This window comes from Manis pentadactyla, chromosome 16 (assembly GCF_030020395.1).
Source record: "Manis pentadactyla isolate mManPen7 chromosome 16, mManPen7.hap1, whole genome shotgun sequence".
Taxonomy (NCBI): Eukaryota; Metazoa; Chordata; class Mammalia; order Pholidota; family Manidae; genus Manis; species Manis pentadactyla.
Genome location: NC_080034.1, coordinates 13,260,909 through 13,281,840, shown reverse-complemented (window position 1 = coordinate 13,281,840; position 20,932 = coordinate 13,260,909). Strand labels below are relative to the sequence as shown.

At 33.4% G+C, this 20,932-nt stretch overlaps 1 protein-coding gene across 1 annotated transcript in view; it reads right to left on the bottom strand.

The window, feature by feature from the left end:
- EYS (eyes shut homolog) overlaps nt 1-20,932 on the bottom strand; it is a 1,412,275-nt gene that overhangs the window by 1,167,744 nt on the left and 223,599 nt on the right. Inside the window, 1 exon segment of the mRNA XM_057494276.1 lies at nt 20,314-20,324. Within this exon segment, the coding sequence (XP_057350259.1) occupies nt 20,314-20,324 (11 nt within the window).

Below are 20,932 nucleotides of genomic sequence, written 5' to 3'. Positions count from 1 at the left end.
CAATAATCTGTTATTAAACATATAATATTAAAAATGTGTAAATAGCCAAAGCAATCCTGAGAAAGAAAAACAAAGTAGGAAGCGTCACACTTCCTGATATCAAGCGATACTATAAAGCAATAGCAATCAAAACAGTATTTCTGAATGGCATAAAAACAGACAAACAGATCAATGGGACATAATCAAATCCCGAGAAATACTCAAGAATATATAGTCAAGTACTATTTGACACAGGAGCCAAGAATACTCAATGGAGAAAACAGTCTCTTCAATAAATGGTGCAAAGAAAACTGGATGTTCACATGCAAAAAAAATGAAATTTGACCTCCATCTTATACCACCCACAAAAAGTAACTCAAAATGGATTAAAAACTAAAATGTAGGACCTGAAACCATTAAACTACTAGAAGAGAACACAGAAATAAAGCTCCTTGACATTGATTTTTTTGGATATTATACCTAAGTACAAGCAAACAATAAAAAATAAACAAGTAGGACTAGAGCAAACTAAAATCTTTTTGCACAGGAAAAGAAGCAATCAGCAAACCAAAAAAGATCTACAGAATGGGAAAAATATTTGCAAGCCATATATCTAATAAGAAGTTAATATCCAAAATACATAAAGAATTCATAACTCAATTACAAAAAAAATCCAACAGATAACCCAATAAAAATGGGCAGAACACCTGAATGGACATTTTTTAAAAGAAGATAAATAAAAAGACAGCAGGCATAGCAAAAGGTGATCAAAATTACTAGTCATTAGGGAAATGTAAATTAAAACCACAATGAGGTATCATCTCTTGCCTATTAGGATGGTCATTATCAAAATGACAACAGATAGCAAATGCTGGTGAGGATATGGAGAAAAGGGAATCCTTGGGCATTGCTGGCAGGATTGGAAACTGGTACAGCCACTATGGAAAATAGTGTGGAGGATCCTAAGTAAAGTAAAAGTAGAAATACCATATGATTTAGCAATTCCACTTCTGAGAATATATCCTAACAAAATAGCCTGTGTGTCCATGAATGGATGAAGAAGTTGTGGTATATATACACATTTGTATGTAGTTATATATACATATAACCATAACAAACATGCTTGAAACAAATGGAAAAACAGAAAGGTCAGCAAAGAAATATAAACAAGAAAACCAACTTAGATTTTAGAACTAAAAAGTATAGTAAATGAAATAAAAAACTCAGTGAATGGGCTCACCAGGAGAATAGAAGGGACACAGAAAAGAGTCAGTGAACCTGAAGACAGAAAAATAGAGACTGCTTCAACTGAGTAACAGAGAGGAAACAGACTGATAAAAGAATGCACTAGACCTCAGGGATCTATGTGACTATAACCAAAGATCTAACTTTGTGTCATCAAAGGCACAGAGGAAAGAAGAAAGACAAGGGTTTAGAAAAGTATTTGAAGAAAACAAATGGCTGAAAATTTCCCCATACCAAACATTTAGACAGATTTTTGAAGCTGAGGGAAGAATAAATAGCATAATTCCAAATAAATCCCTGCCAAGACACATCATAAATCTTGAAAGCAGTAAAAGTAGATTTCTTATCAGAAGTCATAGAGGCCAGAATAAAGTGCTACCAAGTTTTCAAGTGCTATAAGAAAATAATGGTTAACTCCAAATATTACATCCAGGAAAATTATCTTTCAGGAATAAAGAGAAAATAAAAACATTATCACGTGAAGGAAAACTAATAAAAAGTCACCATCAGATCTACTCTAACCAATGTTTAAGGAAGTTCTTGAAACAAAGGAAATGATAAAAGAATCTTGGGACATCAAGAAGGAAGATCATACAATGGAAAGAGCAAATATATGGGTAATTTCAATAGACTTTCTTTCTCTTTAGTTTCATAAATTATGTCTGAAGCAAAGGGGACAACACTGTCTGGTGTGAATCTCAGTGTATGCAGAAGAAATGTTTAAGACACTTTATTTATAAGCAGGGGAGGTCAAGGCATTAAAAGGAAGTTTTCTATACTTCACTCAAATTGCTAAAATATATCAGTATATTTCTGTAGTTATAGACTTGAAGCTGGTGATGGTTACCAGAATCTACACATAATAAATGGAAGAGAACTGCAAATACACATTATTCCAGAATCACTTTCTCAGTTTTGATATAATACTATCTTGGGTGTAACCACTGGGGGAAACGGAGTGATGGGTAAACATAATCTCTCTATAGTATATTTGCAACTTCCTGTTACTCTAAAATTACTGCAAAATAAAAAATTTTAGGAAGGATAGTGTTTAAAGGGCTGAGACCTGGCTGAACTGCCTTCCCATTGGAGGCAGGGCCTAAAGTCTGTTGAATATTTTTGAATGCTGTTAAGCTTTTCTCTTCTGACTTCTTACCCAAAACCATGGTGACTAGAAGGTAGAGATAATTTTTAAAATATCAAAACACTTGAAAAATATGATCACCTGCCAATTCTGAATTCAGATACTGTTTATTTATAGTGAAGCAAATGAAGACATTTTAAGATAAAATTAATAGGATATTTTGTCAGCAACCACTTTTGAAAAATAAAAGATACTTTGTTATAAAAATAAACCTACACCTATGTAGCAATTACACCCCTATATATTTATCCAGGGTGGTGAGGGTACGTTCACAAAAAGACATGTGTCAAAATGTTCCTGCTAACTTTACATAACAGACGAACACATTGTAACGGGCTATTAATAGGAGAATAAATACTGTGATATATTTACTCAATGGAACACTATGTGGTAGTAAAATTGATGGTCTATTCATACATGCAACAACATGGATGTTCCTCAGAAATATTATACTGAATGAAATATCTTTTATACAATAGGGCATAGCGTATTGTTGCATTTATATGAAATTTAACACATACAAATCTAATATATGGTGGAAAAGAACTTCAAAACAGTGGTTCTCTCTGGGGGATACTCGAGAGGATTCAAATGTAAAGAGGCCGGGGAAGTTCTTCGGAAATTTGTAATTGTCTATATATTTATAGGGTTTTATGTGACACAGGCACTGGCATTAATCATGATCCAATAATAACCCACTTGATAACAGAAACTAATGTAAATGACTTTATTTATACAATAAAAAAGAAATTTTTGTGGAATCAAAATGCATTTTTAGGAACTTGTGTATAAAATATATTCAGCATCAGGAAATTAAAACTAGATAAAATGATAAAAGTCATAGAGATTAAGATGTATTTTTAAGATTCCTTCATTTTCTCGTTTTGGTTTTATTATCCACCAAGACACAGTTTCTCCCCATAATATCTGCCCTGCCAACTCCTTTAGATATTTTTCCTCGTGTTCCAAGTGCATCCTGCCCATGCATCTACTACAGTATGTCCTCTGTATCTCTCTGTCTCTATCACTACATTACAAGCTTCTCCAGGCCAGAGGATGCATGTCATTTATTTCTCTCCTCCCTGCTTATGCCTGGCACAGACTCTTTCTACAGTGAGCAGTCAGTAAATGATCAGCAAAGCAATACACAAGTACCAAGGATTAAGTAGAAATTATTTCCATCCTTTTTCAATTATTGCACAACAGTGAGTTCTTCAGCACTAGGTTAAAGTAGGGGTCACAAATTCAAATGTCCATCATGTTCAGTTATTATAAATGAGTGAAATGGATATGCCAAATATTTTTGAGTATGTAGCAAATTGGAAACTTGTATCCTGTCTAAAAGAAATCATATGCTCCTTAATGCTTTTTAAATATTTGTCATGTGGGAGTATGAACTGAGCATTTCAGAGCTTCAGAGTATCATGAGAAGAAAGGTATTCAGCACTTTCCTAACAACAATTCCAAAACATACTGATCATACATATTACAACCTAAATATCTTGATCATACATATTACAACCCTCTTTTAGATTCTGGTCTGTATATAACAGTTTGTGACCTCTGCTATGGAATTTCTTGGTCTCAGGAAAAGAGGAGTTAGAAACAACTAAGTTAGAAATACTCATTTTGTGTATTTAGTAAACTAACCTAAGTAGCATATAATTGTCAATTCAGGAATTCGCTGATGCCTAGAGGGACATTTCATAATCAGTGTATCATAGTAAAGTATTCAAACTTCTGGAAATAAAAATTTACTAAGTAAGTTACAATTCCCAGGAAGCTTTGCACCACTGGTATTTCATAATACACAGCTTGCTTTTGGGATATTCATTATTGCTTGGTCTGTCTTGCCAGATTTTCCAAATTTGTCTAATGGTAGTTACTCTTTGCAGGAAAACATCTCAGATTGGAACTGGAATACATCTATTTCATAAAGAAAGATATAAATGAATTCACATATTACTATGTTTAAATGTGCTTGTTTCTTTTGGGTTACTCTTTGTTAAGTATCATTGGATTCACATTCATTTTCCATATTTCTTTCTCTAACTTCCTAGAGTTATCATAGTAAGTTAATCATTTTGGATTAAAGTTAAACACTCCTCTAACTTCCCAACTTAATTTAACCCTAAATTTTGATAGGAAGAAAGTTTGACTCCTTTGACTATACTGTTTTCCTTCCTTATTTTTAGACTTTTAAAAAAGCAGTAACTCGTGTTTTGTTAAATTAAGCATGTAACAAAGGAGGCATTTGAAAAAGAGATACTGTCTGAACGTTATTGGAAAGATAAAGTTCTTTAAGTAATGTTTGAATTATTAGTAGGAAGAACACATTATGTCCAAGTCAGAAGTACAAAATCATCTTGCCATTGGAAGAAAGCCACTGACATAAAAAAAACAAATGATAATGACCACACATTGAAAAATTAGTCCTCTTACATTTAGGAATAATTTTTAAAGCACTGAAAGAAGGAAAATGAGAAACACATGAGATCATGATATGAATAAATCAAGGAAATGTGCTGGCTATTGTTTCTCATTTTGCCTAAACAGAATAACCAATACTAATTGAGTGCTTTTTATGCACCAAGCATAATACTAAGTGCTTTCTACACATTTTCTCAATTAATACTTGCTATGAAACTAGCAGACAGTAAAAACTCTGTAATCATTATCCTTATTTTTTTCTACTAATTCGTGCATCAATTCTGATATTTTGCTAGGAAATCATTCATTGCTTTTGGGTTATCAAATTTGCTCCAGACAGCCTTCTTATTCTCTTCTGTTTTTACATGTCAGTCTAGTTTCATATTCTCATGCTGATCAAATTTTACATTTTTAATTTTTTTCCCTTAATCAGATGCCCAAAGGAGGTTTGTCTATATGATAAGTTTTATAAAGGGATAAGATTCTGAAAATATTTGAGTGGTTCTACTTATCAACTTATATTTTATTTTTGTTAATTTTCTAATATGAATTTTCTTTTTAATTTCTCAAAATAAGTATATATATTTATCTTCTCTGTGTTCTGCAATGGTGACATCACTTAAGACTACAAAATTTCATGCAACACTCTTTCCCGGAGTTCCAGAAATGTTAGTATGGGGTGATCTACCTTTTATTGCTTCCTAGATATTTGTAATTTTCTTACTGATTCCTTCTTAGTTCTAAAGTTTACCAGCAAGTGTGCTCCTGAGTATTCAAATTGTATTTAATTTTTCCATAACAGCACAGGCATCTCTCAATCTAACACTTGTGGTAAAAAGCTTATATTAAAAAAAAAGTATGTTTATCCCTTGCCTCCACACTGTGAGCCACCGTATGGAGAAGGCCATGAAGAGGGAGCGGAGAGTGGCCTTCAGCCAGCAGCCCCCAAAGAATTGATGCCCTTAGTTCGGAAGCCTGCAAGGAACTGAAGGCTCAACATCCTACGGCCGCTTGGGAGCGGATCCCTCCTTAGCTGATCTGCAAATGAGCTCACGGCCCCAGCTCACATCTTGAGTCCATGAGACCCTAAAGAGAGGACTCCGCTGAGCTGTGCCTGGACCTTTTTCCCCCACAGAAAATGTGACATAATAAACATGTGTTATTTTAAACCGCTAAATGTGTGGTAATATTGGTATATGTACCAATAGATAACAAATACAATGCTATTGTCAAATATTATATGAGGTTCGTTACTGATTATTTTACCTGGGTACTTATGTTTAACTCTGTACTGGTAGCCAGAAAGATGGTTAATTTTACTTTATTTAGATAAAAGTCCTTTCCTTGCAAAATTACGCTTGATGTTGCCACATTTTTATCAACAGTATCATTTTAATTTCTAATATCAAAATTCTGTATTCACTTGTTAAATACACACTACACAATGACAAAGATGAACATCAATGACATTTCTGTGTAAATTCCAAATGAACTGAGAAGCATATTTCTGGGTTTTTATTTAAGTCTGGTATATTCATACAAAAAATGCTGGAGTGTTAAAAACATCATCAATATTAAGTAGATGGGACTATTATAGTCTTCTCTTCACTCAACAAATCTTTAGTCATTAAAAAGCATATTACTGTCTGATACCATTCAGAGTATTGCCATTTATTTTGCTACTAACCCAACAAACTGATTAACTAAAGAGATCTCTTAATATTAACTGCACTTTGTGTCACTCGACTATTAACAATAGATTGCTTTAAGATGCATCTATTAGTTAGTATGTCTCAACTTCTTCACCATCTATAAGCTCATGGAGGACAGGGTTTATGCCTCATGTATTTGTTTCAAGCCACATAATGCCAACTCCTATAAAGACATCACACCTAAATAAATATTTTCCTTGAATGATCACATGATTAATCATTCAGTAATTCATTCTATTCAGGAATCCTAAAGCATTTTTTTTATTTTTTAAAAAAGAAAATAGAAAAACAGGTAAGGGAAGGTAAAAGGGAAGAAAAATGTCTTAAAGTTATAGATAAATGTAGGGAATAATAAAAAGAAATAAATGTGAAAAGGAAAGGAGGAAGGAAGGAAAAAAGGGAGGGGGAAGGGAAGCAGAGAAGAAAGAAGGAATGATACAAGGAAAAACAGTGAAAAAGAAAAAAAATTATCCTAGTAGTTTTATCTTCTACAATGAAATGACTGGTTTATTATAGTTAACCCCAAAGTAGATCATCTGTGAAGAAATATTTTTACTGGATAATTACAATTACATTATATAGAGAGCAATTTTATAAAAATGAGGTGTGTAATAATTTTTAAGATCATCCTATAGCCTATGTTATTGGTTAATTATTAATATGTCTCTTCTAAATTGTAATAGTTATATGAAAAAGGATTGAGGAGAGTAGGAGGATTTTTTTAATACTTCGGATAACTTTGAATAGTCCCTTGACTAAGTATTATTTAATTACACCCATTAAGCATACCCGCCGCTTGATAACTAGAGCAGATTATTTTATCCACCTGAAATGTTAAAAATGGACATCAAAGTCTCCATTTTGCATTGTGGCATGTAATTCTAATGATTAATAAAATAGGGACTTTCAGGGTGATTTCTTTTCATCTTTAAATGAGGCAAACCATTCAACCAAAATTAATAGTTCACAAGGAATTAAGGAGATCACATCAGCCAAAACAATACAATAACATTTTCTTATATCATTTCAAGGCAGGGAAGATGACGGTGCCATGAGTGACTGACATATGGGTTTATAAATCAAAATAAGTACATACACTGTATCATGAAATACAGACAGTGCAGCATAGGTGTGCTGGACTTCCTAAGTATATAAGATGTTAGACATAAGCAAATGGACTGAGAAATTTAAAATCATTTTGCATCTTCAGGATTGCAGAAAGGTGCCACGTCTTTGCAGAGAAATGGGGGTTTTATTTCAGGACACATTTTATCAGTGTTTCCACTGACAGTTCAATATTACCTACACTTTATCTAGATTAAGCCTTAACATAACTCTTTCATCAAAGCTGCTACCCTGACACGTGGGTGACTGATTCTAATGGAATTGATGAAAAGAAGACAAAGGAAGGGCTGTCCTGCCCACACGAACATCTTTGCCACCCAACATGTACCATTATTTTCACTAAACCTTTCAAATTTGACATTGAATAGGTGGTTTCACAGATACAACCCTGGAGCAATTGCTATTACTGAGCATGCCAAATGGATAAGGAGAATTTTCTCCTAATCGTTTCTTTCAAACTGGACAGTTTTAGAGATTAAATGGGTCAAGAGCATTTATTGAAATTCACGGATTATTTTTTTTGGCTAGCTTTGTAGGCACTTCTGTGCCTCACTAACTCTTTAAAATGAACATTTTGTAATTGATTTTTTTTCCTCATTTAAGAAGATTTTTTCACAAGAATTTCCCTAAGATATTTTAGGGACACAATTAAATGAAGATTATTTGTAACTGTTGAACAGCAACTTCTCTATTTTCCCCTCTTCAACCCCTGAGAACTACCATTCTATACTCTGTTTCTATGAGGTTGACTGATTTAGAAACCTAATGTAAGTGGAATCATGTAGTACTTATCTTTCTATGACTAGCTTATTTCACCTGGCATAATGTCTTCCATACAAATGATGCTATGGAAATTAAAAAGATCATAAGAGAATACTAGGAAGAAATCATACACCAAGAAATGGATGAAAATATATCTAAGAGATATTTCAGGTTCAGTTCCACAATAAAGCAAATAGTGCAATAAATCAAGTCAAATGAACGTTTTGGTGTCCTTAGTGCATATAAAAATCATCTGTCCATGATCTGAGCTTGCAGCAAGTTGTGGTCTTTTTGTAGCAGAGGGTCTTGCCTTGATGTCAATGGCTGCTGACTGATCAGAGGGATGGCTGCTGAGGTTGGGGTTGCTATGGTAATTTCTTAAAATAAGACAAAACTGAAATTTGCCACATGATTGACTCTTTCATGAACATTTTTTCTGTAGCATGAAATGCTATTTGACAGCATTTTACTCACAGTAGAACATCCTTCAAAATGGGTGTCAATCCTCACAAACCCTGACACTGTTTATCAACTAAGTGTATATGATATAGATTATGAGATCTTACACATAAATGTGGAGGAGGAAGAAGAATTTAAAAAGTAGTACTTTCTGTGTTCAAAACTGAGCAGCTACAAACCTAATATACATTGCAATACATTTAGGAAACTATCTATGATCCTTATGGTAACTCCAAACCTAAAGCCTACAATAGACACACAATTTTCTTTTTTAAAGAAAACCATCAAATCACAAGGGAAGAGTATAAGAGAGGAAGGAAGGAACAGAGAATTTAAAAAAACAGCCAGAAAACAATTACTAAAATGGCAATATGTACATACCAGCAATAATTACCTTAAATGTAAATGGACTAAATGCACCAATAAAAAGATGTATGGTGGCAGAATGGATAAAGAAAAAGATCCATCTATATGCTACCCACAAAAGACTCACTTCAGACCCAAAGACATACACAGACTAAACGTGAAGGGATGGAAAAAGATATTTCATGAAAATAATAGGGAAAGAAAAGCAGGAGTAGCAGTACTTGTATCAGAAAAAATAGACTTCAAAACAAAGTAATAAGATACAAAAAAGGCCATTACATAATGATAAAGGGGTCAGTCCAAAAAGAGGATATAACCATTATAAATATCTATGCACCCAATATAGGAGTACCTAAACATATCAAACAAATTCTGACAGACCTGGAGAAATAAACAACACAATCAACGTAAGGGATTTCAACACTCCAATTACATCCCTGCACAGATCATCCAAACAGAAAATAAATAAGGAAACAGAGACATTAAATGACACATTAGACCAGACAGACATAACATATATACAGAAATTCCACCCAAAAGCATCAGAATGCACATTTTTCTCAAGTGCACATGGAGCATTCTCCAGAATAGATCACATATTAGGACAAAAAAAGAACCTCAATAAATTCAAAAAGATTAAAATTATATTAAGCATCTTTTCAGACCACAATGGTATGAAATTAGATCTCAATTACATGAAGAAAATAAAAAATACCACACAAAAACATGAAGGCTAAACAACTTGCCTCTAAATAATCAATGGATCAATGAACAAATCAAGCAATACACGGAGACAAATGAAAACAGAAATACAATAGTTCAAAATGTGTGGAATCCAGCTAAAATAGTTCAGAGGGAAGATTATAGCAATACAGGCCTACCTCAAGAAACAAGAACAATTCCAAATAAACAATCAAAACTCACATCTAAAGGAACTACAAAAAGAACAAACAAAACCCAATGTTACTAGGAAGGACATAATAAAGATCAGAGCAGAAATAAATAAAATAGAGAATAAGAAAACAAAAGAAAAAAATAAATGAAACCAAGAGGTAATTCTGCAAGACAATAAACAAAATAGAAAAACTCCTAGCCAAACACATCAAGAAGAGGACACAAACAAAATCAGAAATGAAAAAGAAGTTACAACTGACACCACAGAAATTAAAAGGCTTATGAGAATTCTACAATATATTATATGCCTGTAAATTGGACAACCTGGAAGAAATTCATGGAAGCATGAAATCTTCTAAGACTGACTCAAGAAGAAACAGAAAATCTGAACAGACTGATTACCAGCAATGAAATTTAATTAGTAATTAATAAACTCCCATCAAACAATTCCAGGACTAGATGGCTTCATAGCTGAATTCTACCAAACATTTAAAGAAGAGATAATACCCATCCTTCATAAAGTATTCCAAAATAGAGAACAGGAGGGAATACTTCAAAACTCAATCTAGGAGGCCAGCATCACTCCAAATACAAAACCAAAGACAGTACATAAAAGGAAAATTGAAGACCAATATCCCTGATGAACAAAGATATCAAAATCCTCAACAGAATATTATCAAACCAAATCTAAAAATACATAAGAAGGATGAAGCAGGATCTATTCCAGGAATGCAGGATGGTATAATATTTGTAAATTAGTCTGATACACCATATTAACAAATGGAAGAATAATAAACATATATGCTGAAAAAACATTTGACAAAATTGAGCACCACAATAAAAGGCTATATACATCAAACTCCGTTAACATCATACTCAATGGCAAAAAGCTGTGAAAGATTTTTCTCTAAGATAAGGGACAAGGTTGGTCACTCTCACCACTGCTTTTCAACATAGTACTAGAAGTCCTAGCCATGTAATCAGAAAATACAAAGGCATGAAGAGATGGTAAGGAAGAAATAAAACTGTCATTATATGCACACACTATGATACTATACAATGAAAACCCTAAAGATTCTACCAAAATACTATTCGAACTAATAGCTGGATTCAGCAAAGTCATAGGATTCAAAATCAATATACAGAAATATTGCATTCGTATATACTAACAATGAACTAGCAGAAAGAGAAATCAGGAAAACAATTCCATTTACAATTGCATCAAAAAGAATACTAGAAATATACCTAACCAAGGAGTTGAAAAGCCTATACTGTGAAAACTATTAAGACAATGATGAAAGAAATTGAAGAAGACACAAATAAATGGAAATCTATCCCATACTCAAGGATAGGAAGAACTAGTATTGTCAAAATGTACATCCTGCCCAAAGCAATTTACAGATTCAAAGCAATCTCTATCAAAATACCAATGGCATTTTTCAATGAACCATCCAAGTACTCTGCAATAAATAACCACTGATCTATAAATGGCATTGAGAAAATTGGCCACCTACATGCAAGAGAAAGAAACTTAATTATTGCCTAACACTATACCCAATGGCAAACTCAAAATTGATTAAAGACCTAAGTATACTACTTGGCATCACAAAACTCTTAGAAGAAAACATAGGCAAAAATCTCTTGAACATAAGAATGAGCAATTTTTTTTCTGGATATTATTTACCTGGGTAAGAGAAACAAAAGCAAAAATAACCAAGTAGGAATATATCAAACTGAAAAGCTTCTGTACAGCAAAGGATACCATCAACAATACAAAAAGGCAACTTACAATATCAGAGAATATATTCATAAATGATATACCCAATAAGGGTTAACATCCAAAATATATAAAGAATTCATATAACTCAACACACACAAAAATAAAGAAACCAATTAAAAAATGGGCTGAGGACCTGAACACATATTTTTCTAAAGAAAATAAAGAGATGTCCAACAGTCACATGAAAAGATGCTCCACATCACTTATCATCAGGGCAATGTAAATCAAAACTACAATGAGGTATCATCTCACACCAGTCATAATAGCCACTGTCCAAAAGACAAAAGGTGTTGGTGAAGATGTGGAAAATGGGAACCCTCCTATATTGGTGCAGCTACTCTGGAAAGCAGTACGGAGGTTCCTCAAAAACTAAAAATAGAAATACCATACAACCTACTAATTTCACTTCTAGGAATTTACCCACAGGAAATCAAATCCCTGATTTTATATACACTCCCTATGTTTATTGCCACATTATTTAGAATAGTCAAGTTATGAAAGCAACCAAGTGTACATCAGTGGATGAATGGATGAAGTAGAAGTGGTACATATACACAATGGAATATTATTCAGTGATAAAAAAGGAAGAAATCCTGCCATTTATGATGACATGGATGGACTTAGAGGATATTATACTAACTAAAATGAGCCACGGTGAGAAATGATTTCACTCACATGTGGAATCTAAAAACAAAACAAAACAAAATCACAAAAGAGCAATAGATTCATAGACACCGAGAAACTGCTTAACAATGGTTACCATGGGTGAGGGAGGGAGGTTGGAGTAGGTGGGTGAAATAGATGGAGGGGATAAAGAGGCATAAAATCTCAACTGTAATATATACTAGCCATGGGGATGTACATACAGCATAGAGAATATAGCCAGAAGTTCTGTAACATCTTTCTACATTGACAAATAGTAACTATATTAATGAGGGAGAGGATTTAATAATATATATAACTGTCAAATCAGTGTGTTGTATACTTGAAACCAATGTAATATTGTACACTTACTATATTTCACTTAAAAATATATTTAAAAGATACATAAATTCAAAAAAAAATAATTAGAAATGGCAAAGGATTTGAATAGACATTTCTCCAAAGAAGCCATAGAAATGGCCAGCAGGTATATGAAAAGGTAATCAATATCAGTAATAATCATAGAAACACATATCTAAACTACAATGAGGTATCACCTCACAGTTGCTAGGGTAGTGGCTATTAAAAAAGAAAAGAAAAGAAAGATTACAAGTGTTGGTGATCATGTGGGGAAGTTGGAAATCTAATACACTGCCTGTGGAAATGTAGAATGGTGCAGCCACTATGAAAAACATTATGCAGTTTCCTCAAAACACTGAAAGTAGAACTACCATAGGAGTTCCATTTCTGGATTATTGAGAATTGAAAGCAGGGCCTCAAAGAGATAACTTACCCCTATGTTAATTGAAGAATTATTTACAGTAGTCTAGATATGGAAACAACCCACACATCCATCTACAGATGTATGGATAAAGAAAATGTGGTATATACACACAATGGAATATTGTCAGAATATTATATATAAAAAAGGAAATCCTCTCATTTACAATGACATAGATGAACCTAAAGGATATTATGCTAAGTGAAATAAGCTAGTCATAAGACAAACACTAGATTTCACTTACAGGAGGTATCTAAAATAGTTAAACTCACAGAAGCAGAGAATGGAATGGTTTCCAGGAATTGGAAGGAGGTGGAAATGTGGAATTGCTTTTCAATGGACATGAAGTTTTGATAATGCAAGATAAATGAACTATAGAGATTTGCTGTACAACATAGTACTTATAGTTAACAATATAGTACTGTGCAATTTAAAATGAGTAAAGGGACTAGATCTAATGTTAAGTGTTATCTAAAAAGAAAAAGCATGTGCATGTGCATGCATGCGCGCACACACACACACACACACACAAGAACTAAAGGAAATTTTTGAAGGTGATAGACAGATGATACCTTGGTTCTAGTAATGTTATCACAGATAGTATGCATATGTCCAAGCTCATTAATATGTGTACATGAAATGTACGGAAGTTTTGTATATCAATTATCTGTTATTAAAACTAAGAAAACAAGTATTTTATTAAAAAAAAGAAAACTAAAAAAAGTCCTTTGACATTTTGTCTTAATTCCTGTATCTCTTGTTTTTTATATGTACAGAAGGGGTAACCTTTGAACTGGACAAAATCAGGTGACCCTTGGAATTAAAAAAAAAATTTTTAACGCGCTTCCAAACCAGTCCTTTGTTTTCAGCACCCATAAACTCTGTCCGTTACCAACCCTCTTCTGAGTTTCCCCAGGGAAATCCAATAGTTTCCAATTGGTATCTGCTTCTGGACACCCTTAATTTTAACCTTTACATAAGTTCTACTCAGTCATAACTGCCCAGCTGCTCTCTCACACTCAGGCTATGGCTTGGTACCGAGATGTCCTTGTTTTGTCAAAGATGGAATTGTGCTTATTTTTCTTATATTTTATCTTTGAAAAAAGAAAGGGGTATAAATGTCCTTACTCCACTATTTTAAAATTTGAAACAATTAGAAATGAGAGTTGGAGACATAAATGAGAAGAAAGGGACATAAATGTGTTCACTTCATTATCTTGAAATTAATAATTAGAAATGGGAATAAGAAGCAGAATCAAAAGATTTAACTTGAAGGTGACTGACTGGACCTAGGAAATGAGTGACAGTGGGGAATGCAGAAGCCTCCCACCACTTTCAGTATTGCCGCCACAATTGCATTCTTTATTTTGTGCCAAAATTGTTCTCATATTTCTTTCTCTACAGATTCATAAAAGCCCAGTAGAGCTATTGTTCAAAACATGTCAGAAAATTAACTGTGGATTAGTGAATATAAAATTTGGAGAGCTGGTTTCAAGTCTCAAATTTATTTTACAGCATATAATCTATCACTTCTCTTCTCTCCATCTCCATTCCGGATTCTGAGTATAAGGAATGTATTTGAAATTGTTAAACATCTTCTCTAAAACTGTGACTGTTCCAGATACTTTACATTAAAAAAAAACTAGTTCCTTTTAAACCTTATGTTGTAACTGCTGTGTTCCTTTGATTTTGACTTAAGAATCCGTGACGGAACTTTCCCAAAGCCGTAAAGCTGCAAACTAACCCCAGGTGACCACATGACTCTTCAAAGTCTCAGAGTCAGGAACACTACTCTCTTTTTGTTTGACTACATGGCAGTGTTGACCTAATTCTGAGACCCTAATTCGTAGCCATTTCTTCTTAATATCCTTTGTAGATATCTCTGATGTTTACCCTTAAGTGCCAACACCCTCCAGACTCTTTAAACAGCTTTCTGTTCTTTGCATGTTAAATATGATTGCACACACCATATATTCTCGTTTACTTCAACTGTCCCTTATATACTTGTTTGTCCCCAGTTTAAACTCTTACTCCAGAGGTCTCTGATATGCCCTAGATTTGTATGTTTAAATTCCATTTCTCAGTGACTATTTCTAGGAATTCTGATACAAATCTCTCCATATTTATCATATTTCCCCCCAAACTATGCACTCCTCTTCCTGGTTCTCCATTTTCTAACTACATTTGTAATGCCATTTCCCTATTTCAAACTTGTTAACACCAATAAAATGCATGTAAAAGAATTTTACACATACAGAGTCACACACACTTACAAAAAAGTAATACAAACACCTACTGAGAGGCAGCATGTAGTGAGAAAAGGTTTGACAAAGCTTGACATAGAAGGATAGAGATCAAGTCCTGGGGTCCTCTATTTATGCCTGAGTATGTTTGCCAGAAGAATTACTCAATCTTCTTAAAATCAGATGTTTTCTGAATACATTGACATGTTATTAGTTACCCTGTCTTTCAAATGTTTTATGTTAACCTCAAGTGATCTAATACATGTGAAAGCTTTGTTAGATAGCAAAGCACGCTACAGATATAATTTATTATTCATGGTTCACTATTAAACATCTCACATAGGCAAATCACTTTGCTCTACAATGCAGGCAACATAAATTCACAGAAGAAAGTAGTGGTTTTATTTTGTAGTGGAAAGAACATGGGCTTTCAAATCCAGCAAGCTGAATCCTGCCTTAGCCGGTTACCAACTATCTTCGACTACAATACTTGGTCCTTAAATCAAATTGTCTTCATGTACACATGGAGATGATAAAACCAGTGTTGTACAATAATCAGGATTGTATGGAACAAATGATACAACCTATGTGACAGTTTTTAAAACCAATGAAGCTCAATATAGATGAAGGGTAAGGTTTTATCTTCCTGACTTTGAAATTCAAGAAAAAAATGGGGATATGAGGAATGTTTTTTCTTTTTTTGCCACCTGGCAGTATAACCCTCTGGCAATGAACAGTTCGGTTCTCATTTTATAGTGGAAAGATAATTTCTACTCACCAACTTCACGCCTGTGACTACATTTTGAATCAATATCTCAACATTAATACACATAAACACATAGAAAAAGGCTACGCTACTTCAAATTTCCTTTTCCTAGTTAATAGATTCTTAATACTACTTTATGGTATAACAACTTCATATTTTCTTTCTTTAATTACTGTCAAGAAGTGCATGGTAATCTTTTTGCAGATAATTCGCATAGGCACTGTAGTATCCTGCTCCCAAAAGCTAAAAATTCAAACAAGAATTTGATTTTGAAATGTAATGCCTCTCCTAAAGGTAAGCCACTATCTGGAAATATTTCATTCTGATGATAATCATCATTCTTGGCCTATGCACTGGAACTCTCAAATCTCTTTTCTCTTTGTGAAAACATGGCCTCCTCTTGTGTTTCTGTTTTTTCCAATCTTTTACTTTGTTCTTTCGGCTAATTTTTCCCCAAAAAAGAAAAAAATGTATATTGCAGCAACCTAATCCCTTGCGACTCAAGTACAGAAGTTTAAGGGTCAGGAGTTACTACTGCAGTTATTTTGTGTCTGAAGTTCCCATTGTAATTTTTCAACTCCAATTCTTAAAATCTCATTTTGCACCTCATGGGTCCGTGATTATTTGAATGATATTTTACTGGGGACCTCATTATTTGAGTCTATGTTTTCTGTGTTTATTTAATTCTTAGCTGATTTTAACTGCTTTTATTAGTTTGTGTGTTCTCCTATGCATCTTAAAATTCACTTTTATAACAGATAAGAATCTCTCTTCTTGAATACATGTAAATATTTTGTAGAGCTTAAGATCATTTCCACTCAACAAGCCAGTTTAGCCATAAATGAGAGCTAAAGCAAAGTGGAATAACCACTTTTTTCAGCAAGTTAAGATTCCAGGATGAAATTAAACACAATTAAAATTACTCATATGTTTCCCTGTAAAAAAAACACTAAAATTCAATCTTCTTATTTTACAATTCTAAAATTAGAAATTTCTTTGACACCCTTAAAGAAGGAAGTCCTAGTCAGGGGTACACTGGGGCTAAGTGAGTGTACAAGGCCTGCCTTTACTGCCTGTGAGGAGTTGCCAGTGTTATTATCCTGCTTCAGGTGGGAACCGCAAGGATTAGCAAACCAAGGCACGCGGGCCAGAGCTCACCTGCAGCCTGTTCTAGTACTGTCCATAAGCTAAGAATTATTTTTACATATTTAAATAGTTGAAGAAAAAACTTAAAAGTAGAATACCATTTCTGACACATGAAATTACATAACATTTAAATGTTATTATCATTGCAATTTCATCCCTAGGAATATATCCAAGGGAAATAAAACATGTATCTACACTAAAACTGTGCATGAGTATCCACAGCCCAAATGTCCATCAATTGATGAACAGATAAACAAATGTGGTATATCCATACAATGGAATATTCTTCAAGAATTAAAAAGAATAAACTGTTGATACATGTTATAGCATGAATGAATCTTGAGAACAGTATGCTAAATGAAAAAGACCAGACACAATTGACCACATTTTGTATGGTTTATGTGAAATATCCAGAATAGGCAACTCTGCGGAGACAAAAAATAGATCAGTGGTTGCCAGACATTGAGGCGAAGAGAAATTCAGAGTTATGAAAATGTCTTGGAATTAAACAGCTGTGACTGCATGACTTTCTGAATTAACTATTCATTAACAACTATACACTTTTAAAGAGTGAATTTTATTGTATGTGAATTAAACCACAATAAAAATGTTTTTAAATATTTTCACTTACTCTTTAGTTTTCAACAGTTTTACCATGAAATATTCCAGGGACTATAAACAGATAATATAAACAGAACACAGAGTAAATACACATACACAAGGATATATAGGTAAAGAGATGCACAGAGCTAAAAACATGTTTTTAACTTCACTTCTAGAGTATAGGACTTCTTGAAACTGATTTGAGGTTGTTTATCCTCTTTGGGGCAATTTTTGTTCATTATCTTTCCAAATATTGCTTACGCACCTTTCATTTTGGGATTCCAAATACCTGCATATTATAACTTCTTTTATACTTTTATATCTCATATTGTCTTATTTATTTCCCTACTGTTCAACAGTTTGAGCTCCTTTCTCTATTATTTATCATGAATCATCATAATTATATCTTTAGCTGTGTTTCATTTCATGTTATATTTCTATATTTAGTCTTTTGATTTTTGTTCGTTTCCAACTTAAGAATTTTATTTGATTTTCTTATAGTTTCTCAATCTTGGTGTTATTTCTCTGAATAGAGAAAACAAACTTAAATAAGTCTTCCTTCAATATCTGAAACCCCTTGGGACCATCACTATCCTCTATTTTGCTGAAAAGAAAAACAAGTTGTCTTTTCTAGTCATGTGTGTTATTTATGAATCTATTACTGACATCACATTTTCAAAATTGTTTGTAGAAAGTATATGAGGAGTGAGATGAAGTTATCATTCCTCTGATTTCATATGTTTGCTTCTGGGAAGCTAGTAAAATCAGTAATAGTCTAGTATCACCGTAACCTCACTTCAAGGGGACCTGTAATCATGTAAAGGGCATATCTATTTCAAGCCACTATTCCTCTTAGGTTGTGGTCCTTTTCAGGTTTCAGCCCATACAAGGAAGAGATTTTACAATGAAGTCTCCTTTATTCAGTACCAGACAGTGACACCCCTCACCCCCAACCCCACCAATCCTTGGAGGCTTCCCTAAATGCTGTTCAGTTAACCTTAAAAAGGAACTTGTTTTTTTTTCAATTGACAAATGTCCAAAGTGAATACCAAGGCATATGACTCTGGATATCTGTCTTCTTCAATACCTCAGTTTGGTGAAAATTACTGCCATCTTACCTTTTCTGTATTTTAAAACACATGTCAACAATTTTTCAACCTTTTGAGTTGTTCGAAGTGGAAAGTTGGTCTATTAGTATTCCCCTGTTCCTGAAAAGTCAGTTTCTCTTGTGGGAGTGAAACTACCCAAATTTTATTTTCACAAGTATAGGATTATGCTACCTACTAAAGCTTGCTTTTCTCATATAACAACTTATCCCTCCAAGTCAATAGATATTGATCCAAAGCATTTTTTTAACAAAATATCTGCATAATAGTAAATGATATGCATGTCTCACTGTTTATTCAATTATATTCCTCTTGATAGATATTTCCGTGCCTCTTTTGTCTTTACAATTATTCTTGAAATAAACACCAACAAACATATATTTATGTACTAATATAGTTTAATTGCTTTGAGGTTGATTTTAAGAAGAAAGGCTTTCTGGGTAACTCATGTATGATTTTTCAATTAGTTTCTACAGTGAATCATGCAGAGAGGAGAGGCACTCTATTAATTTTTATTAGTCAGTTATCTTATTCTTCATGAAATCAGGTTGGAAGTGATCAGGAGCTGAGCAAGAATATTATATTTGCACCACAGAGAATATGCAATGTCTACATTGGGCATATCTAAGCTCTACATTGTACATGATGTATAATCAAGTTTGATGATACCTTTGTTATGGGCAACGGTAAATATTTCTTATGAATATTTAACTATTATTCAAAATGTTCAAAAGTATATAAATGTATATGTTTATTAGAGTCTGTTTCAAATGTTTAAATTGCAATGGAAAGTGTAAGGAAAAAAAATTCATTATAAACTTAATTCTCTTGAGTGTTCTCTTCCCCAGACAGAGTAGCAATAAATCAGTCACTGGAACATGTACCTTTCAACTATGGTTACTTCTTACCAGTATTAAAATGACTACTTTGAGTTTAACAACAAAACCTGGAACATGAGAATTTGTGGGATTTTTTAAGGCAAAATAGGACTCTAGAAAACAGTAACCCATGTATACTGACTTCTACCTAATTGTAGTATCCAAAGCTGTGCCAAACAAAGTACTTCACACTCTGTAATGTTTCTCAAATTCCCAGTACATCTATTCCTGTGTCCCTGGTTCCTGGTACACTTTCACAAACCCTTCCCTGAATTACCTCACTGAAGAGCTTGAACGACTTACTTTGGTTACTGTCCACACTGAGAAGAAATTAAAGTGAACACATTAAACCCCAGCTCTGAAAAAAATGTACAGATGCAACATGTATTGTCTTGTTTGTAAGCAATAAAATAAGAGAGAAAAAGCAAACATCATTTCAGTACATTCTCCTAAAAATGGGAAACCTCCTTTCACCTGCAGAAACTAATTTTGAAACAAGACAATGATGGTGCTATAAAATAATTATAGGGACATTTTCCTAATATGAGTGACTTAATTTGGAGAGCAGCTAAATGACTCGATTACCGGAGAGCCCCACTGTGAGGAGGCTGGATTTGTATAAGCTTTAGAACACATACACACACATACAATCAGTTGTATAATAGAAAAGAATTCTATCCGTATAATGAAAGGTACATGGGGCTTATTGTCATGTAGGAAAAAAGCAGCAGAGTTTTAAAATAAACTGATATTTTCATGGGGAATATGTTACATAAACCATTTCCTGGGCCCAAAAGGGGACTATCATTAAGGTGAAGTTGCAGTGAAAGTGCTGTCAGATGCTCTAGCAATGCTACAATTCTATGACATT